At 38.6% G+C, this 27,115-nt stretch overlaps 1 protein-coding gene across 2 annotated transcripts in view; it reads left to right on the top strand.

The window, feature by feature from the left end:
• The window catches only part of IntS1 (integrator complex subunit 1), a 480,230-nt gene that overhangs the window by 374,677 nt on the left and 78,438 nt on the right, over positions 1 to 27,115 (top strand). For both annotated transcript variants that reach the window (XM_067153509.2, XM_067153510.2), the window contains exon 27: positions 8,354 to 8,559. In XM_067153509.2, coding sequence (XP_067009610.2) covers positions 8,354 to 8,559 — 206 coding nt within the window. The remainder of the gene's footprint in view (positions 1 to 8,353; positions 8,560 to 27,115) is intronic.

The following is a 27,115-nucleotide window of genomic DNA, read 5'->3' on the forward strand; positions in this document are numbered from 1 at the left end:
GTAATGAATGAAATTTCAAGAAAGTCGTTGATCATGAAGGCTATACAGATTTCATATAAAAAATGTAAATTACTAAGTAGATTAGAGCAATAGAGTTGTAACCTGGAATTTGCAAGTACGTCAAAGACTACAAATCAGTCTATAGGAGATTCGTAGAGCAGCTAACACAATGCACAGTTCCAAGAAAGTTAAAAAGTCGTGCAATCGGTCGTGAATCTAGTGGAATGTAATCAAGGCAGAAACCAACAGACGCAAAGTTAAAAACAAACAGGGATGACTCGCAGCACGTATCTAATTAAATGATTTATTTCTCTCATGAAAGAAGATCAAAATCCACAGCCTGTTTCCAGTCATCCTTCCTGAAACGTTTCTGCTTATGCAGGTCGTTTATAAAACAGAAATAAATCAGATATGTTCCCAGAACTTCCAACCCTCGTGAAAAATGATGAGCAATTAACTCCAGTAACAGAACTGGGAATTCTTAAAATCATACAGTTTTTGAAAAATAGAAATTCCCACAAAACTTGTTAAAAAATGTGCTCCTTATCTCATACAGCCATTAACTTACCTTATCAGTGAATCATTTTCTAGTGGTCAGTTTCCAATCTCATTAAAGTAGCTGAAGTTCTCCCAGTCCTTAAAAGTGGAATTTACATGATTTACAGTTACAAAACAATTTCAGTAATGTTATTTCAAAAATATTTGAATGTGCCATAAAAGATAGCCTTACTAAATTTTTAATGAAGTATAACTTGTTCATTGATGATGCACGACTCAAGTTCAGAGCTGGCAGATGTGCTTTGTCTGCTTTATCATATTTTACACCATTAGTGGAAGACATAAGACCAAGCTCGATAGCTGCAGTCGCTTAAGTCCGGCCAGTATCCAGTAAACCCCACTGTCGGCAGCCCTGAAGATGGTTTTCCGTGGTTTCCCATTTTCACAGCAGGAAAATGCTGGGGATGTACCTTAAGGCCATGGCCGCTTCCGCCCAACTTCTAGCCTTTTCCTCTCCCATCATCGCCATAAGACATATCTGTATCGGTGCGACGTAAAGCAAAAAAAGGGGGGGGGAGACATAAGAAGGGTGGTTAATAACCAACGAGATCTTAGATGACTATGTCGATAAAGTGTCCTGGATAATTGATAGAATAATCAAGTGTATGCACCGCAGACTGGATGCAAAGAAGATGATATGGAATGACAGAGCATTGTTGGACTAGTAAAGAGAGAAGCAACACTGCAAGAGCACTTCATTAAGATAAATTCTAATTTCGGTATAACCAGAATTTAAACATAAATGTTCTTGCCATTGATGCTTTGACGGCCCGTACTTATAGACATGACACTGTATAGGCTTTTGAGCTTATGCCTGCATCCCAGAGAAACAAGCAAGCAAAGCTCACAGTAGGAAGAATTGAAGAGAACTGCCTACTTGCCTTACATTCACAACACCACAGATCGAATTGCCAAGACCCTCCGCAAACACAATATAAAAACCGTGTTTGGCACCGCCACTAAAATTGCTCACAGTCTGAGTAAAACCAAGGACAAATTGTCCCCAATTTTACATCCTGGGGTATATGAAATTCCCTGTACTTGCGGTAAGGTATACATCTGCCAAACATGCTGGTCCATTGATACCCGTATCAAGGAACATGAACGTAATATTCGTCTCAACCAACCTGACAAATCGGCAATAGATGAGCACGCTCTATTGTTGTGTCATGATGTCATGTTCCAAGATGCTCGAGCTCTTACCCACTCTAGACACTACAAGTCCAGGATTATACGGGAAGCTGTGGAAATATGTAGAAATCCTAACAATTTCAACAGGGACACTGGCTGTCAATTAAGTAATACCTGGTTGCCAGCCATTAAAGATTTACATAGATAGTTCCCTTCCCTGTCCCTTCACTGTTGTTATTTCATCTCGGTGTTTTCCAAATTCGTACGTTCCTCATCGCTAGATGTTTCATTCCAGACTTATGTCAATGTCATACACCTGTCAATGTCATATGTTATGTACACATGTTATGTGACCCTCTTAGACTGATTTCTGATGGTTCGGTCAGCTTCCACTTCGAACGCTAGTGCTGTGTCACGTCCGGGCAGTCATCGGATGACTAATGAACGTACCATTTCCACTTCTATTTTAACGTCTTAATCTCAAAAAGTCATTGTTTAAGAAGCCTTTTTCCTGGACAGTCGAGATTTTCTTCTGATGACGCAGAGCACAGTTCTCTGTGAAACGCAAAGAATTTCACCTTATTTTCTTGACACGGCATAACCCCAAAAGCTTATGCAGTATCTTGTCTAGAAATGTTCTTTTTCAGCGATTTTCTAAATTTATGTTACACTGAATTAGCTTGGAAGGAACTCTGTTGTAAATGAACTGGATATAGTGGGTTCGAATCCCACTGTCGGAAGCCCTGAATATGGTTTTCTGTGGTTTCCCATTCTCACACCAGGCAAATGCTGGGGCTGTACCTAACTTAAGGCCACAGCCGCTTCCTTCCCACTCCTAGGTGTTCCCTCTCCCATTGTCGCCATATGACCTATCTGTGTCTGTGCGATGTAAAGCAAAAAAAAAAAAACAGGAGTTCGTGAAAGGAGCCTCCCCGATGATTGCTATGATATGTATTCAGAATAAGAAAAGCAGCCGGGCGTATCATGGGCAACGTCCGAGAATGGCTCGGAATAATCTGATGTCTGACCTTTTCACTTCAGAAACATCCACATTAGCCTTTTCCACGGCTGCATTGAACTATTTATGTCAGCATAGAAGATATAACACCAGCCAAAGAAGCAATACGACAAGAACTATGTAGTCAGCATCAGTGCCATATATTTTATATATAGGAGACCACAGGAGAAATGACGTGGGTAGACCAAAAATAAATGAAAAGCGTCTTGCCATCGAAAGACCTCATGACAAATACAGAAGCGCTATCTTCATTCATCCAGATGTACAGATTCTCTCTACAGCACTTAAAGAGGAAAGCAACTTTGGAATTCTTACTATAGAAGCAGCTAATTGTACCATTTCATCCCTTTACAAATCACTCCGTGCCAAATTCATTGTCAAAACCTTCCAGTTTCCAAAATAAAATCTGCAGATTGTGGTCGGTGACTTCAACCGCCATAGTAACGTTTGGGGCTATGGCCACGACGATGAAAGTGGGGCAGCAGTACAAGAATGGGCAGAAATGAATCAGCTTACTCTAATACATGAAACAAAGCTGCCTTCATCATTTAACAGTGGCAGGTGGAGACGGGGCTACAATCCTGACCTCATATTCAGTTCCAGTAATATCAGCCAACAATGTGTACAATCTGTCTGTTCTCCAATACCAAATTCTCAGCATAGACCAATAATCTGTCAAATATTTGCTGCTGTAAGATCTCAGAAGGTAACTTTTCGGACGAGGTTTAATTTTAGAAAGGCAAAGACGTTATTTGTGACTTAGATGCTGTCTAAAACTGATGTTCAACTGGCCATGTTTAAACACTGTTTAACCTCAAATGTGTGGAGTGGATCACAATCAAAGGTTATGTACCATGAAACATATCATTTGAATTATCATGTTGAGACTATTCCGGGAAGAAAGGTTAGTCCGACGGCCTCCCCGTGGGTCATCTCCTGCAAAATCGCAGCAATTCATTTGAAATGTATGGGGAGGTACAGTTTAAAATACGATTTCGCTTTTCAAGAGACTTGTTTGTTGAGACTGGCAGAAGGGACAGTCTGGTAACTGTCAATTTGACTACAATTCTTGGCAACCAATGTTTTATTACACACGGAATTATTGGTCACTTCGACTACTTCCATATCAGAATTACTTGTCCCGATTGTCAGAGGGTTGTCACATACATCAACCGGGAGGTATTAACTTATATTTACTCCCAAGTAAGCATGCATAATAATGACAACTAAAAAGTAGGTTGTGTGTGTGATTAAAAAAAAAAAAATTGTCCCACTATTTTGGGTAAGTTTTTGGCAACTATGAGATAGGGAAAGGCAAGGACTGGAATGGAGGAGTCGTGGACCACCACGGAAAACCATCTTCGGGGCTGCCGACAATGGGGTTCGAACCCACTATCTCCCAATGCCTGGATACTGGCTGCACTTAAGCGACTGCAGCTATCAAGATCGGTAAAGCGTTATTCTTATCTGTGGGCAAGTCATGCTCATGCTTAGCCATATTTGAGTAATGTGTAAGAAGATGACAGCTGACTAATGTTTGGCGTGCGCACCGATGAATTTCATTGGTTGCGAGAAGCAAAGAGTTCCACGAAGGATACTTATGTTTCCATTTTCGAACCAATATTGAAACTTTAAACGACGTCTAGCTAAACACTGACTGGACAACGTTTATGCAGTAGAAGATTGTGCGCGACTTAGACATTGTCTAAGGCTTGAAACTAGTCATCGTTTCTGAAATTGGCCCATTGATCTTAAACCAACTCTTGTCTGTAATTGATCCCTGCTTATACCTCAGCAAGTTGGATTTCGTCGTGGTAAAAGGTGTTAAGGACAACTACTTAATCTTATGCAGTTTATAGGAGACGGTTTCAAAGCTTACATGGTGACAGGAGTGGTGTTTACTGATTTGACAGCAGTTGACAGTAGTTAAGATCTATAGTCTGACCAAGGAATTCAGCCTTATGAGGTTTGTCACTGGTCTCGTGCTGAACCGCAGGTTCGTCGACTTCCAAGGACAGCGCAGGTGATGGACAACTCTGTTCAGTACCAACGAACAGTGAGAGTTTTTTGTATGCTGCTGATCTCGCTCTGGCCACTTGGAATCGATGGAGAACACCGTAACGAATGCACTTGGAGGTCTGTCAAGTTACAAGTCATTCGTAGGTTAAAGTGGTCAAACTAGAACACTGACAATCCAAAATGATGCTGGATAGTTCTCTTTTGAAGAAGCTCTCTGTGAACTGCAAGTTGAACTGGTTGCATCACAGTGGGGCATGGCAGAGTACGCCCTGCCAATCCGGTGGATGTACCTCTAATCACAGGTTGTTACAGAAATAGCACCACACCCTATTTGAGGAGAAATAACTGCTAATAGGGAAAGAACCCACACCTTTCATGTGCAAGAACCGCACCCATAAGGACTGAAATCAAGGAAGAGTTTCCTTAGAACATTGTTGAAAAAGCCAGGTTGCAACTATGGAGGGCTAACTCCTCCCTCACCGGGCGAGTTGGCCGTGCGCGTAGAGGCGCGTGGCTGTGAGCTTGCATCCGGGAGATAGTAGGTTCGAATCCCACTATCGGCAGCCCTGAAAATGGTTTTCCGTGGTTTCCCATTTTCACACCAGGCAAATGCTGGGGCTGTACCTTAATTAAGGCCACGGCTGCTTCCTTCCAACTCCTAGGCCTTTCCTATCCCATCGTCGCCATAAGACCTATCTGTGTCGGCACGACGTAAAGCCCCTAGCAAAAAAAAAAACCCTCCCTCCTTCCTGGTTGAAAACAAGTTTTTGAAACTTTACCTCCTGGTCTTGACAAGGACTGGTTAACATGGACATCCCGGAATAGGTTGAGATCAGGTGCGGGCAAGATGGGGCTGCATTGGAGTGTGAACGTGGGGAAGACGCATGTTTTACTGTCGACTATGTCCAGCCTCCTGGACAGACCACAGAAAGTGCACTTGAAGTGGCCAAGTTTTGGTCAGAAATTATATAAACTGTGTTTATTGTATGTTCCTGATACGGGAATAATAATAATAATAATAATAATAATAATAATAATAATAATAATAAACTGCTGGCATTAATTAGAGCCACCCTGACCGATACAAAATCCAAGGTGAAGTTCCACGGATGTGTCTCGCATTCCTTTGACATTCCCGATACTCTTCAACTGTGTTCTTGAAAAGATCATCAGAACCTGGTGGGTGAGATTACAGGAAACCAACTACAGTCCATTGAGAATAGGAATCAAATCCAAGGGGATCGCAGCAGACTGCTTAGCATTTGCCGATGATATTGCTGTTCTTTCAAACGACATAGAAACCGCTAGAGCTCAAGTTGAAATTTTAAAGGAAATTGCCGAACAAACTGGTTTGCAGATATCGTTTGAGAAAACAAAAGTAATGACTAACATCAAAGAGGCTCCTCCAAAACTCCTTACAAAATACGGGGACATCACCCGAGTAGACAAATTCAAATACCTGGGTGAGATCATCATGAAAAATGGACTGGACAAAGAAGCACTTCAGGAGCGAGTACGCAAACTGGAAATAGCCTACCAAACATCCCGCACAATCTACAACAAAAAATGCCTTTCCCAAAACACCAAGATACGTCACTATGAAACAGTTCTGAAGCCAGTAGTTCATATGCAGCCGAAACCCTGTCTCTAAATGCCAACAAAGGACTCCTTGAAGAACTGGAGAAAAAAAGAACGCAAAATTGTGAGAGGAATCTTGGGATCAAAGTACAGAAATGGAATCCATCAAAAGAGATCCAACAAGGAAGTCTACAGCAAAATAAAGAAAATTACCGACACAATCAGAAAAAGACGGGCATGATTTTACGGTCATCTGAAAAGAATGAACGGAAGAAAGTTAACTAATGAAATCTTTCACTTTTTTGATTCAAACCCCAAAACCACAATTCCCTGGTTTAGAAATACCAAAGAAGACCTGCAAATGCTACATAACTCAGCTGAAGACACCCTTTACAGAGATCTCTTCCGCAAGAAAATATTGACAAACGGGCTAAACCGAGACGAGCAACCGAAGAGAAGACTCGGTGCTCCTTGGACAGAGGAGCGTAAGCAGGCCCACTCACAAAGAATGAGGGAAATTTGGGCTCTAAAGAAGGCCAAGTTCAGTGTCAAATGCAACAAGCGAATTATATATATATATATAATGAAATGAACTAAGCTGAAAGTGAAGAAAAAAATGTTTTCCATTGTAACAAATTATGCCAAGGTCATAGAAGGATCTTAAACAACGGTTTACTACGGTCTGTAAAGCAATGGCAAACTACCTCCCTCCTCATCATGTACGCACCTTTAGGGCGCTGCCATCTGTTTGTACGATTTACCTATAGTGGTGCAATATGGAAACTTAACCAGATATTCAGTTCTGGACATGTACAAATCTATTACACGTTTAAAACTGTGTAAATTGAAAACTTTACTGTTTCTAAGCAGATAGCTAATCTTTTTTTAGTCCCAAATTGTGTTTTGAAAAATTTCCTTTTTTATGTTATGAATTTCTGAATTCAGCCTCATATTGCTTGACAGTCTTCTTGTCCACCTTTGGTATTAAGGTATACAATTTACCTTTCTTTTTGTGAAACTTAATGTGATTCGTGGTGCAGGATTTTAAGTTTCTGTTCATTTTCTTTCATCCCAATGCTACAATTTGTAGTAATTCTGCTTCATTGTCAGTAGAAGACACGCATTCAACATATGGGTGCATGAAGCACAAGGTGGTGTAATTGATCAGAGGTAGGTAGGGGTGGATCTTTGTGCGTGTGTATAGTCACTGTTCTCTATTGAGTTTCAGTATAGTTTTCTCAGAGTTTGTACAACTTGCAGTTAGACCAAAACTACTAATATTAAACAAATTTTCCTGAAGTGATTGAGGAAAGAAAAGGTTTCACTTTTAACCCTTTTGGAAAATATTGGTGGGCTTCACATGGGAACAGTTTTGAACATTTCCTCCTGGCTTCCCTCCTTATGTGTACAGTTTACTACGTCTCACCAACATAGCAAAGGTTTTTGGTGACGTAAGGATGGGGAAGGGCCAGGATTGGTCTTAATTAAAGAACAGCCCCAGCGTTTGCCTGCTGTGAAAATGGAAAACCACGGTAAACCATCTTCAGAGCCGACAGTGGTATTCGAACCCACTATCTCCGGAATGCAGGCTCACAGCTGCAAAATCCTAACCACACAGCAGCCATCTTGTTCAGTTTACCGAGGACTTTCTAGTCGCCTGCTTGTTTGCTCCTTTCTTTCCATTCCTACGCTTTCACTAAAATGGTAACTCCTAAACTATTAATGCTTACGTAAAGCGTACTTTTATTTTAATAAGATTACCGAGGTGAAAAACAATTCATGTTTATAAGGATTAAAAGAATAATCTCAAAGTATGGTTTCTAATTTTAAAGTTGATTTTTTTATTATAAACTATTACATGAAAGCACTTTTACGGATGGATATATACCAACTGACTTGGACTTGTATGTTGATTTTTTTAATGCTCAACTATTCTTTTGCACATAGTTGTCATTGATGGTTTAGGAAGTACTTGTCTTCAACTTCCTTCAGTAAAATCACCTTTCATACAACTAAACCTAACTGGATAAATGGTTGTATTGAATCTAGTGTTGCAGCACACTCCTCTGCTGAAGTTGGAGAGGGCTGGCTGCCGCCTGCTCGACGAAGGACTCAGACAACACCAGACGGAGCAGCTAGTAGAATCCATGGCCCGCCTGCTCGTCACAGATGCCGTTCCTGAAAGAACAGGTCTACTCATTGACTGGCTCGTCTCTGTTGATTCAGAGCTCATTGGATCAAGCCAGGCCCTGCAGGTAATGCACAGTGCAGCCTCCAGAACATTTAAAAATATACAATTAGGAAAATCAAGTTTCGTGGAACCTTATCAATAGACATTCATTGGTGTTCAAGGGAACGGGGAAGTTTGTGGCCATATTGCCATTGTATTTTGATGTAATTCTTTTTCAGACATAAACTGAGGTCTTTAGTTTCAATGATTACAGTACATGTAAGTGCTATTTTATTGTCATTTACTGGAGTAATTATATTACATGAAAAGTAATTACTTATATTATCGTCATTAGAACCTGATCAATCCCCCATCACCTTCCAGGTGCAATTGACATTCTCTTCTTCGATACCACTTCCTTGCTGTCTTTGTCCATTTCAGGACATTGGATCTTGCAGCATGTCCAGCCCATCTCAACTTCTTGTTGTACATTCTTTAGTCCAGGTTTTATGTCTTATGATGCTGTTTTGGTAGACTTCTTCCTGGCAGACTAGACATTTATAGTTGCAGATCATGTCTCGGCATCACACGTGAGAATCGGCCAAACACTTTGCTCTTCATGTTAAATGGAAAAACATTCTTGAGAATAAAGTTAAATGACCAGTATTTCTTCTCCTGATCAAGCCTTCATGGCTCAGGCGGCAGTGCACTGGCCTCTCACCGCTGGGTTCCATGGTTCGAATCCTAGTCTCCCCGTATGAGATTTGTGCTGGAAAAGCAGAGGTGGGGCAGGTTTCTCTCCAGGTACTCCAGTTTTCCCTGTCATCTTTCATTCCAGCAACACTCTCCAATATCATATCATTTCATTTCATCGGTCACTCATTAATCATTGCCTCAGAGGAGTGTGACAGGCTTTGGCAGCTGGCACAATTCCTGTCCTCACCGCAAGATGGTGGCTTCATTTGATGACCCGGTGGAATGACTGGAAACAGGCTGTGGATTTTTTTTTCTTCTGCTGATCTCTCTGTTCACCCTGCCCTCGTCCCTCCACTCACTTTTATTCATTCCTCGAGGCTGTTTGTCATTTCTTAGTAATCATACTTGCTCACTTTCCTCATACAGGTCTCTTAACATAAACTGAAACCATGAGGACATCATCATCTATAAATTTCAGGTTGGAAATTTTCTGTTATTCCAGGGCAAGTCTTGAAACATATCCTTGGCAGACTCCTCTTCTTCCAGCTGATTTAAGTTTCATTCTTGTGCTGAAGTGCTTTCACACTCAATAAAAAACTAAAAAGATATGCTAGTTCAATTGTATTGAAATTATATATGTACAGTGGAACCTCGATTATCCATTCCCAGAAACTACGATTTCTCAGATTATTCATTCAAATTATATGGTCCTGCAAACATCTTAATTACGGTAAATCATGTTGTAAAAATCCCACATTATCCTTTCATCGAAAAAATGATTTCTCGGATCAACCGTCCAGAAATTTCAGCCCCAGCAAAGCTAAATCCTCGATCGAGCGTTTTTCAAGGAAACATATGTCACAAAAGGATGGCTATGACATACCTACCCATGGATCTTGATGTTAACGTACTGTACTGGGAAAGCAATCGTAGTGAACTTGTATAAGGGACCATCTTAGCATAGCATTCACTCATAATATTTAGGAAATCCTTGGAAATCGTAAAGCAGAGTGTCTACAACAAATGAAAGGAGACAAGAGTGTATTTTGACAGCTCTACTTTAATTTAAAGTTTAAAACTTCATGATCGTTCCGTATTGAATAGAGAAATAAGATGATGTACAATATTAGAAGGATCCTCCTTTCAATACTTCGTTGTAAGTTGAACTAAAAAGAAGTCACAACTTGTTTATTGGGACCGGTTTCGACACATTACAAGTGTCATCATCAGCCAAATAGTAAAGTAGGGCAAGATATAAAGATCTTATTTCTCCATTCAATACGGAACGATCATGAAGTTTTTAACTTTAAATGATAACGCTCACCAAGCAAAATCTAAAGCCTATAACTACTTAGGCCTTAAAATCAAGATTGCTAAGCTGGGCAAAGATATTAATTTTCTCAAACAGTGTATCACGCATAATTTAACCCCTAATTTTCTTAAACCTACCAGTTTTAGACATCGCAATTCTTCTGATTGTTCAAGATATATCTACTTTGAATTTGACGAAATTAAATCCTACACTGTTTTCCTAAGACTTCAATTACAAGACCTGTCTAGCAACGACTCTACATAAGTGCATACTTGACCTGCTTGTGAACTTCAACTATATTTGTTTTCGGTGCAAGACAATGATGTTCTGTTTACTATCTTGACTGCGATCATTGTGTTTTGGACATTAACTGAATTGCTACGATATGAATCAATGTTAATTTAACAATGTATTAGTTGTTTTAAGATCTTTATATCTTGCCCTACTTTACTATTTGGCTGATGATGACACTTGTGAGACTTGCATTGTTGGATGCGCTTGAGAACGGTTGGCTGTTGAGAGAGCTCTTGCATTATTGTAGTGATAAAGTAGTGAAAACCTATTGAAATAGCTTAATTTTGTGTATATCTGATTCATTTAGTGCTGTTTATATAGTGGTGTTTAGTGCTTGTTGGTAGAAATTGGGAGTAGTAATAATTATTTAAATTTTGTAACAAGTAATTCAGTTGGTCTTCAGTAAATTACGTTTTCTAGGTTAAGTAGGCTAGCTAGGTGCACCTTGTTTCGAATTTAGGTTTAGGTAATACTTTAGGTAACAATATTAACTTTAAAAATATTTGTAAATACCGGTATCTGTAGGTTCGTTGGTTGTACTTACAAAGGCAGATTATCATAAGGAATAGTACCGTAACTTCTGCAGCAACTTCTCCGGTATTTCGTATAGATATACGTTCAAACTATCGCGAAGGTAATAATTTACTACATTAAAAAACACGATACGCCTGTAAATTTCCATTTAAAAAGAAGTTAAAGAGATTACATGGTAATAGTTAACAGTCGTTGTATTGTTATTGATTATTGTCGCTCCTCATATTCAAATATTGCATTGTTGGCTACAGTCGTGAACAAAGGGTGTAGTGTAGTCAAGTAAATATAAATAAAAATCAGCTGACCTTGTATTCCATTCATTTGTACTTCTGAATAGGTAGTTAGTATCCGTAATTTATATTTCGCTTCCTCGATCTTTCAGTATTTATGAGCGGTTAGCTAATAATAATAAAGTTCATATATCCCAGTAATTGCAGTTCAAGTCCCTGGAGTAATAGTAGTAGTAGTTTTGACAGAAATATGTGAGAAATGATTGTAGACAACCTCGTATTTTTCAGTAGGCCTAATTAAGGACACTTTTTTTTTTCTCCGTCCCGTGGAGTAGGGAAAATAATAGTAATCCACCAGCTGTAATAATCACATAACCACATTTCAGTAGAATTGTAGTGAAGATAAGGTATAATATATTAGATAGTATCTTGCCAGTTATATTTGTGTTTTTCTTCGTGTACGGCAATCCTTTTCATACTTAAGCATTTAACCAAACGCAGTATAGTGTAGTGTAGATACATTGTAGTGTAGATACAGTACGGTACATTTAGATAGTGCCGTATCTTGCCTGCTATATTCGTGTGTTATCTTTCGATTGTATCTATTAGACCCTAATACTAATAATAATTTGTCTAAGCATTTAGCTTCGTTGGTAATCTTTGAGTACAGTAGTTCTTGCAAATTTCATTTCTGTTGTGCTTAGTAGTGACATACGGTACGGTACCGATATCGTAATTAGGATACGTCTGAAAGTAGTTTAAAAATTACTGTAGTGTACTGTACAGTAGTATACGAGTAATATCCTATTAGAATTTAGTGTGCTTATTTTATTATTGTAAAATATTTGTGTAGTACTGGTGTAGTAGAGGTATCCGTAGAAACTCTTACTAAAATATTGTTGAAATTAGGATAGGCTTAATTGCAGTTTGGAATTGTGTAGTTCTTGTGTATTACTTTCGATATTCAGTAATTAACAGCAGTTTTTATCCTGTTAGGGGTTGTAGGATTAAAAAAAATAGAGCACGACTAAGTAGTATTGTAGTGTAGTCGTATATTAATTACCTTATTGTTGTGTACTATCCCAGAAAATATATCCCTCCGTTCATTTATTTTTTTTTGCAAATAAGTTACTTTATTTTTTTTAATTTATAATTTTTCCCCCGTAAAGAATGGCTAAGGAGCGCGAGTGTACTTATTGTGGGTGTGGTAAGGCATTGAGGGGTATGAGGGAGGAGTTGGAAAGTTTGAGGGAGATAATTAGGATTCTCACAGAAGACAGGAAGGAAGATAGGACTCCCTCAAACAATGTACAGGTTACAGTAGGTGTACAAGAGGGAGGGGAAGGAAAGGGAGGAGTTGTAGAAGACAGGTGGTCTAATGTTCTAAGGGGAAGGAGATTGCAGGCCAAGGGCTCTATTCAGGATCAGAATTCAGGACAGGTGTCTGTGCGAAATCGGTACGAGTCACTCCAGGTAGAACAACAGAGGGAAGATGAGGGACAGGGAACTGTTGCTGAGATGCATGGAAGTAGGAGGAAGGGAAAAGGTAGGAAAGGGAAACGTAGAGTAGAGGATAGGAAAAGACAGGTGGAACAGGGTCATGGGAAGGAGAAAAGGGAGGAGGAAGTAGCTTCTGCAGCTATCAGGAAAGATAGGGCTGACCAGGAGGGGAGGGGATCAAATGAGGTGGGTAGGGTTGAGGCTCTGGTCATGGGGGATTCCATCGTTAGACACGTGGGGAAAGTGTGTGGAGGAAAGGGAACCAGGGTAGAATGTTATCCAGGAATTAGGTTGAGGCAGATGTTGAGGAAAGTAGAAGAGAGGGAGGAGGGGAAGGAGAAGGTGGTAGTGTTTCACGTTGGTACCAACAACGTAAGGCAAGCTGATATAAGTACCAACATAGTTGGAGATGTGTGGGATCTGGTAAATGCAGCACAGGTGAAGTTTAAGAAAGCGGAGATTGTTATTAGTGGAATACTGTGTAGGAGGGATACTGACTGGAGGGTGATTGGGGATTTAAATGAGACTATGGAGTGGGTATTTGGGAAACTGGGAGTGACATTTCTAGATCCTAATGGGTGGGTAGGAGATAGGGATCTGCGCTCGGATGGCCTTCATTTAAACCGCAGTGGTACGTATAAGTTAGGAAATTTGTTTGGAAGGGTAATAGGGAGGTACATTCAGGGAAACGGGATGGCCTAGGGAGCGGTGATAAGGGAAGAGGGAACTGGAAATCAAGTAGGGATGACATAAAATTGTTAGTGTTGAACTGTAGAAGTATTGTAAAGAAAGGAATAGAATTAAGTAATTTAATAGATATATATTTACCAGATATTGTAATAGGAGTTGAATCATGGCTGAGAAATGATATAACGGATGCAGAAATTTTCTCATGGCACTGGAGTGTGTATCGTAGAGATAGGATAGGAAAGGTGGGAGGGGGAGTTTTCATTCTGGTGAAAGAAGAATTTGTAAGCTACGAAAAAGTTAAAGATGAGACACATGAAATTCTAGGTGTAAGGCTCATTTCTAAAGATAATAGGCAACTTGATATATTTGGAGTGTACAGATCGGGAAAGGGTAGCACTGATGCGAATTCGGAATTATTTGATAGGATAGTCAGCTATGTGGGAAACGACATGGAAAGAAATGTGATTGTAGCGGGAGATCTGAATTTGCCAGATGTAAATTGGAAAGGAAATGCGAATGACAGGAAGCATGACCAACAAATGGCAAATAAGTTAATATGGGAAGGACAGCTGATTCAGAAAGTGATGGAACCAACCAGAGGGAAAAATATCCTGGATGTGGTGCTGATAAAACCAGATGAGCTCTATAGGGAAACTGAAGTAATAGATGGTATTAGTGATCATGAAGCTGTTTTTGTGGTAGTTAAAAATAAATGCGATAGAAAGGAAGGTCTTAAAAGTAGGACTGTTAGGCAGTACCATATGGCTGATAAAGCAGGTATGAGGCAGTTTCTAAAAAGTAACTATGATCGGTGGAAAACGGTAAATAAAAATGTAAACAGACTCTGGGATGGGTTTAAAGAAATTGTTGAGGAATGCGAAAACAGGTTTGTACCTTTAAGGGTGGTAAGGAATGGTAAAGACCCACCTTATTATAATAGAGAAATAAAGAGACTAAGAAGGAGGTGCAGATTGGAAAGAAATAGAGTTAGAAATGGCTGTGGAAGTAAGGAGAAATTGAAGGAACTTACTAGAAAATTGAATCTAGCAAAGAAGGCAGCTAAGGATAACATGATGGCAAGCATAATTGGCAGTCATACAAATTTTAGTGAAAAATGGAAGGGTATGTATAGGTATTTTAAGGCAGAAACAGGTTCCAAGAAGGACATTCCAGGAATAGTTAATGAACAAGGGGAGTGTGTATGTGAGGATCTTCAAAAGGCAGAAGTATTCAGTCAGCAGTATGTAAAGATTGTTGGTTACAAGGATAATGTCGAGATAGAGGAAGAGACTAAGGCCAAAGAAGTAATAAAATTTACGTATGATTACAATGACATGTACAATAAGATACAAAAGTTGAAAACTAGAAAAGCGGCTGGAATTGATCTGATTTCTGGGGATATACTAAAGACAATGGGTTGGAATGTAGTACCATATCTGAAGTACTTATTTGATTATTGTTTGGTCGAAGGAGCTATACCAGATGAATGGAGAGTTGCTATAGTAGCCCCTGTGTATAAAGGAAAGGGTGATAGACATAAAGCTGAAAATTACAGGCCAGTAAGTTTGACATGCATTGTATGTAAGCTTTGGGAAGGCATTCTTTCTGATTATATTAGACATGTTTGTGAAATTAATAACTGGTTCGATAGAAGGCAATTCGGTTTTAGGAAAGGTTATTCCACTGAAGCTCAACTTGTAGGATTCCAGCAAGATATAGCAGATATCTTGGATTCTGGAGGTCAAATGGACTGTATCGCGATTGACATGTCTAAAGCATTTGATAGGGTGATCATGGGAGACTACTGGCAAAAATGAGTGCAATTGGACTAGACAAAAGAGTGACTGAATGGGTTGCTATATTTCTAGAAAATAGATCTCGGAGAGTTAGAGTAGGTGAAGCTTTATCTGACCCTGTAATAGTTGAGAGGGGAGTTCCTCAGGGCAGTGTTATCGGACCTTTATGTTTTCTTATATATATAAATGATATGAGTAAAGGAGTGGAATCTGAGGTAAGCCTTTTTGCGGATGATGTTATTCTCTATAGAGTGATAAATAAGTTACAAGATTGTGAGCAACTGCAACGTGACCTCGAAAATGTTGTGAGATGGACAGCAGGCAATGGTATGTTGATAAACGGGGCTAAAAGTCAGGTTGTGAGTTTCACAAATAGGAAAAGTCCTCTCAGTTTTAATTACTGCGTTGATGGGGTGAAAATTCGTTTTGGGGATCATTGTAAGTATCTAGGTGTTAATATAAGGAAAGATCTTCACTGGGGTAATCACATAAATGGGATTGTAAATAAAGGGTACCGATCTCTACACATGGTTATGAGGGTGTTTAGGGGTTGTAGTAAGGATGTAAAGGAGAGTGCATATAAGTCTCTGGTAAGACCCCAACTAGAGTATGGTTCCAGTGTATGGGACCCTCACCAGGATTACCTGATTCAAGAACTGGAAAAAATCCAAAGAAAAGCAGCTCGATTTGTTCTGGGTGATTTCCGACAAAAGAGTAGCGTTACAAAAATGTTGCAATGTTTGGGTTGGGAAGAATTGAGAGAAAGAAGAACAGCTGCTCGACTAAGTGGTATGTAACAGTTCAACAATAATAAAGGTGTTTCAATTTATTCCACCTATTCAATACTTATATTTTCACTTATAGTTGTTACATAATTAAATTCTTAGTTACATGGGACATGTTTCGCCCTCAATTAAGGGCATCTTCAGCCTAAATACAATAATCAAAAATACAACTAAATTAAAAGTGGAAGTTAAATACAATCATCAAAAATGCAACTAAAATAAAAAGTGGAAGTTAAAAGTTTAGTCTGTTATTAAAATTCGGAACAATAAAAATGTGAAAAATGATAAAATAAAAAGATGCTAATGGAAAACTGTCTTATGATTAAACTATAATCTTGTCGGAGACTAAAACTTCTATTAAAATTCTAATTAAAACAGTTCATTTAAAATATTGGAAAATCAAAGTGGTAGTAATAAAAAGCCAACGACATGAGGGCGTGTACACAAGCATAAACTTGATTGTCATGAATACAATCTTTTCAAGGCCGCTGATGAAATTCGTAGCAAGTAAGGCAGAAGCGTCTATTGAAAATTTGTAAGAGGCCGTTAGCACCGGTAGGTAATAAAATGGCTGAATCCTTGCCAGAAAATGTCAACAGATGCAGAAATAAGTTTTCTGTAAGAGAAGGAAAAGAAGAAATAAGAAATTGAACGTAAGGAGAGAATTCAGTCTTACATAATTTTGAAACAGATGAGGACTTACATGTAAGTGGAAGTTGTTATTTGTTAACTACTGTTGAGTTGGTTGCTGCCCGTCTGTTGGCTCTGAGTCTGGTGTTATAACTGTGCTGCAGAGGCGGTAGTGAACTCAGAGGGGAAGGAATAGGGGAGTGCGAAGATTTCTTGACTATTAGTGACATCTTAAATAAATTAAATGAAATCGAACCTAATTTGAAATTCACGAGAGAGGACGAAGTCGATAACTCATTGAATTTTCTAGATATAACAGTTACGCGTAAGGTTAACACTTTTGATTTCCAAATATTTAGAAAACCGACACAATCATCTACAACTATAAACAATTCCTCTTTACACCCGAGTTCACATAAACAAGCATCTTTTCACAGTCTAATTTATAGAGCACTTAGAATCCCTCTATCTCCCAAGAATTTGAAGAAAGAATTAAATTATATTAGATACCTCGCTAAACAAAATGGTTTCAAAATAGAAATGATCAACAAATTAATCAATAAAATTAAGAACAAATTATCTACGAATCTGATACCAGAAAAGACCAAAAAAACTGAGTATGCTACATTCACTTTTAATAATCCAGCTATACACCAGATTACTAGCGTATTCAAGAAACATAATTTTAATATAGCTTTTAGAACTACTAATACTAACCAGTCCATATTCTTTAATCATAAAAAAGTTAATGATGATAAGAATCGTTATTTAGGATCGGGAGTATACAGACTTAAATGTACTCAGTGTAATTTTTCATATGTTGGACAGACTGGGAGAAATTTTATGACAAGATACATGGAACATGTTAACGCGGAAAAACATAGGAAATACTCAGCGATGAGTTTGCATATGAGGGAGACTGGTCACAGATTTGAATCCATAGAGAAAGACTTAGCGATAATTAGAAACATACAAAAAGGAAGAATGCTGAACGAATTAGAAAGTTTATACATCTATTTAGATCAGACGTACAATAAGCAAAAGAATCTCAATGAAACCACGGACAATAAAAGTATGCTACATGAATTAATGCCGGAATTATTAAAGTCAGTTAGTTCGAATAAATTTAGGATACCTAATATATTTAATTCTTCAAACCCTAATACTCCTCCCATACCTACAGATATTAGGCCTACTTCCAGCAATGCAGTTGACTCCGCCCCTTTGTCAGCCTCGTCACATTTGACTCCACCCATCCTCTCCTCCCTTCCGCACTCCCCTATTCCTTCCCCTCCGAGTTCACTACCGCCTCTGCAGCATAGTTATAACACCAGACTCAGAGCCAACAGACGGGCAGCAACCAACTCAACAGTAGTTAACAAATAACAACTTCCACTTACATGTAAGTCCTCATCTGTTTCAAAATTATGTAAGACTGAATTCTCTCCTTACGTTCAATTTCTTATTTCTTCTTTTCCTTCTCTTACAGAAAACTTATTTCTGCATCTGTTGACATTTTCTGGCAAGGATTCAGCCATTTTATTACCTACCGGTGCTAACGGCCTCTTACAAATTTTCAATAGACGCTTCTGCCTTACTTGCTACGAATTTCATCAGCGGTCTTGAAAAGATTGTATTCATGACAATCAAGTTTATGCTTGTGTACACGCCCTCATGTCGTTGGCTTTTTATTACTACCACTTTGATTTTCCAATATTTTATATGAACTGTTTTAATTAGAATTTTAATAGAAGTTTTAGTCTCCGACAAGATTATAGTTTAATCATAAGACAGTTTTCCATTAGCATCTTTTTATTTTATCATTTTTCACATTTTTATTGTTCCGAATTTTAATAACAGACTAAACTTTTAACTTCCACTTTTTATTTTAGTTGTATTTTTGATGATTGTATTTAACTTCCACTTTTAATTTAGTTGTATTTTTGATTATTGTATTTAGGCTGAAGATGCCCTTAATTGAGGGCGAAACATGTCCCATGTAACTAAGAATTTAATTATGTAACAACTATAAGTGAAAATATAAGTATTGAATAGGTGGAATAAATTGAAACACCTTTATTATTGTTGAACTGTTAAAAATTTTTCAATACGGACCTAAAATGAGGTTTATGACATGTAAGTGGTATGTTCCGAGCTGTCAGCGGAGAGATGGCGTGGAATGACATTAGTAGACGAATAGGTTTGAATGGCGTTTATAAAAGTAGGAAAGATCACGATATGAAGATAAAGTTGGAATTCAAGAGGACAAACTGGGGCAAATATTCATTTATAGGAAGGGGAGTTAGGGACTGGAATAACTTACCAAGGGAGATGTTCAATAAATTTCCAATTTCTTTGAAATCATTTCAGAAAAGGCTAGGAAAGCAACAGATAGGGAATCTGCCACCTGGGCGACTGCCCTAAATGCAGATCAGTATTGATTGATTGATTGATTGATTGATTGATTGATTGATTGATAATGTGTCAAAACCGGTCCCAATAAACAAGTTGTGACTTCTTTTTAGTTCAACTTACAACGAAGTATTGAAAGGTGGATCCTTCTAATATTGTACATCTTCTTATTAGCTCTACTTTGAGACGGAACGTGTTTCGACAAGTGTTTGTACTTGTAAAACGTCTACATTAGGTCCACGGTTAGATGTTCATTTTTTATTTTTTCTATTCGGCACTTTCCACGGGGCACTAAATATTAGTCGCTGGGCTTTACTTTACTAATGATCGGATACGTTTATGTTCTCTAGACCAGAAGAGATGTTGCAGCTTAGGCCTACATTATGTAAAGCCATTACTGTTTTCGTCCTAATAGAAGATGGGGATTTTTACGGTTTTTGTTTGTTAAAATGTCCGTATATAAAAGCAATCGTTTTATTTGCACAGCGTAACATTTAAAAAACTTGCATCATTTTCCTCTCGCACTGGCTTGTTCAGCGAGCGCACTTTCCAGCTTAGTTGTAAGTCATGAATAAACCAAAATTCCTGGAGTTTTGATGGGTTTTTTTTCTTTCCAATCTGCTTGTGATTAGTGATGGGCAGAATTGAATATTTAATGCATTGGAGACCTTCTGGGACTTGACACGTATATTTGAAATTATATTCTCGAGTTCAACATAACCTTTAAAAGTGGATATAGGCCTAATTTACACGCTACAATATTTCCAGAAACTTACTACAAACAGTATACTGGTGACCAAATTACAATGGAAGATAAGAAAGAAAAGATTTTGCAATGATGTTGGGCACTTTTGTATATAATGTGCTTAAAACTGAATGTAAAGTATCGAGATTTTTAACTCGTGTAATTATTGTTTGAAGCCGGCCGTGTTTTCTAGCTTGCCTGCCTCTCACCCGTAGCACCGGGTTCAATTCCGAGCCATGTCAGGCATTTTTACCTGGATATGATGGTTGGTTCTAGGTCCAATTGGCCTATGTGATTACCATTAACTGAGGAGTTATCTAACGGTGATGAGATGGCGATCCTGATTTAGAGAGCCAAGAATAACGGCGGAGACGATTCATCACACTGATCATGTGTCACCTCCTAATCTGCAGGCCTTCGGGCTGAGCAGTGGTCGCTTGGTAGGCCAAGGTCCATTAGGGCTGTAGTTTGTTTTAAGAGTATTTGTTAGACCATAATTATACATATTTAATTATGGTGATGTTTAGCCAAATTGTTGATGGTTTTAATTTGTTCTCTGATTTGCCATTTTCCCATATTGAACATTTTTTCCCATTGTCCCTCCCAAAACCAGAGATTCGAGGTTCCACTGTATTTGTTAACTAAATATTTAGTCCCCTGCTTCCCGGGACCAACTCTATTAACATTGTCATTATAGATGTTGTGAAACTGCAGATCCCATATTTATTCTGCTAGGAAAGCATAAGTTTCAATAGAAGTATATTTCATCATCATCATCATACCGAGCTCGATAGCTGCAGTCGCTTAAGTGCGACAAGTATCCAGTATTCGGGAGATAATAGGTTCGAATCCCACTGTCGGCAGCCCTGAAAATGGTTTTCCGTGGTTTCCCATTTTCACACCAGGCAAATGCTGGGGCTGAACCTTAATAACGGCCATGGCTGCTTCCTTCCCACTCCTAGGCCTTTCCTGTCCCATCGTCGCTATAAGACCAATCTGTGTCGGTGCGACGTAAAGCAAGTAGCAAAAAAAAATAGCATCATCATCATCAGTTTTCCTTATCCAGCTCCAGGCATGTTGGGGAAAATGTGATTCTTCTTCATTTAAATCTATTCCTCCATGTCTTATCATTCAGCATGCTTCTGTTGTAATGTGAGTTCTCTCGATCTCTCTTTTATTAACTTACAATTCCATACTAATTTTGGGAATTTATAATATATACATATACTGTATTACTCATGTATTAGACCCCCTTGCGTATTAGACTCCCCCTGGCTTTTCGAGACAAAGAAAATGAAAAAAACAAATATCTCATACAAGACCCCGCAACGTAATTCAACAGACAAGAACAAAGATTCCGCTTCGAAGCAGGTACAAGTCTTATTGCAGCTCGGATGACATCACACAAATTTGTGAATAGTTTCGTCTATGCAATGAAAACACGCATCAAAGTCATGCGGTACATCTGTGTTTCGTGGTTAAGAATGTCCGCCTCCGTAGCACAGGTTTACTGCAGCTCTGATGACGTCGCACAAATAGGTGAATAGTTTCGTGTCCGACCCGCGCATTGCAGGCATGCATCAGTCATGCTATATGTATGTGTTTTATAGTTAAGAATCTTCACCAGTTTAATGGTTAGCACAATTAGCTGCCGTTCTTTAGAGTCTGAGTCTGATTCCCGGTACCGTACTGCCAGAGATTTCCGAAGGTTGATGTGCTGTAAAAATGGTACATGTAACTCCCCTCCACTGGGGGCGTGTCTAAAGAAGAGCTGCACCACCTTGGGATGAGGAAACAAGTTTACTTTAGTCGAGAAATATTCACAGTTGTTGCTATTAATATAGCAGGCAAAATCATTAAGAAAATGATTGATTAATATCTCTTAACTCGAGGCAATATAGGTATATTTTTTGGAGAGAAGTAGGTTTAAAACGTGATAAAAACTACTCAATAATAATTTCGTATCCTCGCCGCTAGATGGGGGCTTCATTCATTCCATTCTTGACCCGGTCAAATGACTGGAAAGTGGCCGTGGATTTTCATTTTCAGTAGCGATTGATTTACTCACCCAACATACCTAACAAATAATAATAATAATAATAATAATAATAATAATAATAATAATAATAATTAGTTTCGTGTCCGACCCGCGCATTGCAGGCATGCATCAGTCATGCTATATGTATGTGTTTTATAGTTAAGAATCTTCACCAGCTTAATGGTTAGCACAATTAGCTGCCGTTCTTTAGAGTCTGAGTTTGATTCCCGGTACCGTACTGCCAGAGATTTACGAAGGTTGATGTGCTGTAAAAATGGTACATGTAACTCCCCTCCACTGGGAGCGTGTCTAAAGAAGAGCTGCACCACCTTGGGATGAGGAAACAATAATAATAATTATTATTATTATTATTATTATTATTATTATTATTATTATTATTATTATTATAATGATGACGCGCACAAACGAGACTTTTCCAAAAAAAGCATTGTGACTTTTGGGACTTTCCGGGATATGAAGTGGACAACTGGTGCAAAGTGGTCGGATGAATGCTCTGCTCAACACATCGAGCTGATGATGTGTTAATAAAAAAATGGAGACAACGAACGTACAAATTAACCCTCGAACTGGTAGCTGACGATAGATCGGCAGGTGTGCACCTATCTCAACCGCCGCTGACGATAGATCTTCAGGTCTACTTTACCTGTAAATACAGCTAGAAGAAGTTGTGAATATTTCTGTTAGATGGCAGCATTCATCAGGTATGTTTTCTCTTTGGAATGTGGAATGTTTCGGTGTTAAATACATCCATTTATGTGTGACATCTTTGAAACAAATGGTCGCAATTCGTACAGCTTTGAAACACGTGTTGATTTTGTTGTGACTTGTTTTCATGGTTTACTGTGTGTTGTGCACACACGATGGCTACATTTTTGGATTTAAATGATGAAGATACTTTAATAAAATTAAATGCATCTGTAAATTTAAGGCCTACTGCAGCATAATGGATAAGTGTTGTGCCACCTGAGGTAGGTTATGAACACCCGGTTAGAGCTCTATCAGCTATCGTTTTTTTTTTTTTAATAGAATAATTCCTAAAGTATTAACACTATTCACTTAGAATTTGCATGCCTATCATCAGAATTAATTTCTCTACAAAATGTATATTTTAAAAAGTTTCAGAAAAACTGATTAGTGATGTGAGGAGGATAGGTTACCTAGGAGAATAATGGACTCTGCTATGGAGGGTAAGAGAAGTAGAGGTAGACCAAGACGATGATGGTTAGACTCGGTTTTTAACGATTTAAAGATAAGAGGTATAGAACTAAATGAGGCCACAACACCAGTTGCAAATCGAGGATTGTGGCGACGTTTAGTAAATTCACAGAGGCTTGCAGACTGAAGGTCGAAAGGCATAACAGTCTATAATGATAATGTATGTATGTATGTATGTATGTATGATTAGTAATTTGATGTGTAAGTAATATTTTTGATTTTTTTGAGGGGCTTTTAAAGGGGCGGAATTTTTTTTAAAATATTACAGTGAGGGTAAATGCAAACCACTTTACAAATAGTCCAGTTCATGCTGAACGTTTCAGTGTATTATATGTGTATATTCAATGAATAATACATCTGTCAGGGTGACATACATCAGATACTGCAAATGTGTGGTGCACACCGACCGGTTAGAGCTATTTCAACTACTGGTTCGAGGGTTAAACATTTTGATGATAAAATGCATTACTGCCACACCTGTAGATATCCATAAATGCGGCAAACTTTCTGGTAATTTATTTTTATTTTTTCTGTCCTGGAACTTTTGGCACTATCCGGGCGATAACATACCTAACCTAAACAATGTGGTCTCTCTTATCTCATTTACAGCTGTTTAGGTAAATCCTGATATGATAAATGTAGAGAAAAAGCATTGAATATACTTAAAAATAAGGGTCTGTCTTTCAATAGCTGCAGTTATTAAAAGAATGCTTCCAGTCACTATGAATTACATTCGGAAGTACAACTTGTAACATACTGTAGTTATCAGCTGGTGGCTTGGCACGTTCTTCTACGCAGCTTTATTCGAAAGGAGTGACTTCTGCTACACATACTCCAACTGGGAATATAAGAGACCATTGTCATAAACCATTTGGGAATATGTTGACACTGTTTGGACTGTATAGTCTGGAACGAAACTATTCTTAAAAGGTTAAAAAAGATGGTACCTCGAATGCTCTAGATTGTAGGGCCGCTGCTATGGCTGAAGATGACGTCACTTGGAATGACGACACGCCGGTAGCAGGGGCGCAAGACGATAATTCAGATGAAAGCAGTCATCAGGTTTACTGTGTGGTAGGCCTGCTACTCAACTCACAGAGACAAATGACTGGCTATTAAGTTACTTTGTATCAGCATTGCATAATATGACACCCTTATCCCTTTTCTCTATGGGATCGAGTATGAAACGAGACGAATCTTCGTAGCGAGTTTTTACGACCGTATGCCCTTCCTGATGTCAACCTCATCTGAGGAATTAATGAGATGTAACAAATGACGCGATATAAGAGTAATTAAAACCGACTATATTTACTTTATTTATTATTATTATACAATCTTCCTGCAACAGCTGCAAGTTGCCCAAAGACAAAGAGTACCTTAACAACCATAATGGATTTGGATACAGTAGATAATGTGATCGTATGGATGTTAAATGTAGGCAGTCGAGTGAGGCATGTCAAACATTTATTTGAGGTCCGCAAGCATGGTTTTTGAAGATCATGATGGACTTCTTGAGTGTGGTAATGACGATGTTATAGATAAAATCTCTATTTAGCCCAAAGGTATTGCAGAAGTTGACAAAAAATGTAGGTATGGTTCCTCGAGCACCTAACATCAAACCGATTACAGAAATGGATGAGAGCTTATATTTTCGCTTGTAGAAGTTCGCCGTTTCTTCATAAATTCTTCTTTTTTCTGCATCGACCTCTTCTGGCTGGTTTTCGTTGGTCTCAAATCTAATTGTTGGATCAATGATGAAACCTTCAGAACAGGATGGCTTAAAAGCAATAATGTCAATGCTCGGTTGCTTCCTCTGTTGGAGAGACCATGTACTTCTTCATAGACATTATAACCTTGTCCTCTAAGAGTGTTAGCTATCATTGATCTGGCTAAATTATGACGTGAGGTGCGTAGTAATTCACCACGTGGACAGGCTCCCAGGACGTGTGAAAGAGTTTCGAACTCTCTGTGGCAACGCCGACAGAGGCTGTTGCCCTGGGATCTGCCAGGTACAGTACGCACAGCAGAGACATTGGCGTTCATTTTTATTGCATCACGCCATTCACTGCAAGACAATCCTTTATGATCACGAATCCATGTGTTCGCTGGAGTATACTGTTTAAATAGGACTACACCTTTGCCTTTATGCTCTTTCTTGCTCCAGTTGTCAAAAGCTCTTCTTCTCAGTTCAAGTCGGACTTTCTTCGTATCTACAAAACCATGTCTTTTGTCTCGAATAGATTCTATTTCTGCTACATTCAATGCGGCGAGGCTTGTGCTGATTTCTTGACATAAGTTTCTCGTTGAATGTAGAAAATTATTATTGGAAGATTTCAAAATTTTGCATGCATTAATATGTTGCAGATATATTTCCCATGATACACAAAATAAACCCAGACCTTTAAATTTCATTTCAGCGTATATCACATCATTCGGGACATCCATGGGAAGTTGCAAAATTTCCTTTAATGCCCCCCTAACCATAATATCGGCGTCATTTGTAAATTTGACTGGAATCTTTTGTGGTGGTACTGTCTGAAATTTATATACCAAACTGGGACAGATTGAAGTGTTTATGATTACAAATATTTGATCGGAATGCAAAAGGGGTGAAGAAATGAGGAGCTCTAGGGTGTTTTTGAGCTTATTTAGGACCTTGACGGACTGGAAAGTAATTTAATTGGAAAAATTTACACGCAAATATTTGATAGATTCTCCTTTCTTCAGACATGGTATCTGTTTTTCATCTGCCGTGAATAGTTTTTCTTCTGATAGGTGACCATGTTTGATGTATATTCCTTTACATTTTCCAATATTGATGCTAAGTCCAATTTCTTGTAGTTGATGTATGGCCGCATGAGCAAGTACTAAAGCTGACTCAGAATCTTTTCCAACAATAACTACATCATCAGCAAAACTTAATACTGTTAGAGCTTCACGATCTGGACTCAACTGAAAGCCATACTGGGTAGATATCGACGTTTCGCTAAGGTCATCCAGAATATGATTGATGGCGAGATTGAACAGGATTGGCGACAGAGGAGAACCTTGCATAACTCCCCAGCTTATCAAGAGAGGTCTTGTTTTGCTTCCCTGCGTCTGAATTTGTGTGACATTTCCTGTTTGCAGATTCATGATTAAATTCATAAGTTTCGTTGGAATTGGTAATGACTTTAGTGTCTCATTTAAATGGGCATGACCAACGTTGTCAAAGGCTTTCTGGATATCTAAGAATATAGCAGTCAGATTAGCTTGTTTGTTTTTGGCTTCACGGAGAAGAGAGTCGAGTATCGCAGTGTTGACATGCATTCCAGAGGAGTTAGTAAATCCTCGTTGATTGGGGTTTAAGACATGTTCACGAAGATGCCTGTCAAGGACCCGCTCAATTATTCTCCTCACACCAGGCAAATGCTGGGGCTGTACCTTAATTAGGGTCACGGCCGCTTCCTTCCAACTCCTTGTCCTTTCCTATCCCATCATCGCCATAAGACCTATCTGTGTCGGTGCGACGTAAAGCCCCTAGCAAAAAAAAAAAAAAAAATTCTCCTTATTACTGAACAGATTGTGATAGGTCTCCAGTTCTTAATATTGAGTCTATCTCCACCTTTATGAATTAGAACAGTCCTGGCCTTTTTGAAGATAGAAGGTACAACCCCAGTTTTCAACATACGTGTAGCAATGTGAGATATTATGTCAATTGCAATACTATCTTTGATAACTCTGACGAGGACGTGGTCTGGACC

Source organism: Anabrus simplex, chromosome 9, assembly GCF_040414725.1.
Source record: "Anabrus simplex isolate iqAnaSimp1 chromosome 9, ASM4041472v1, whole genome shotgun sequence".
Taxonomy (NCBI): Eukaryota; Metazoa; Arthropoda; class Insecta; order Orthoptera; family Tettigoniidae; genus Anabrus; species Anabrus simplex.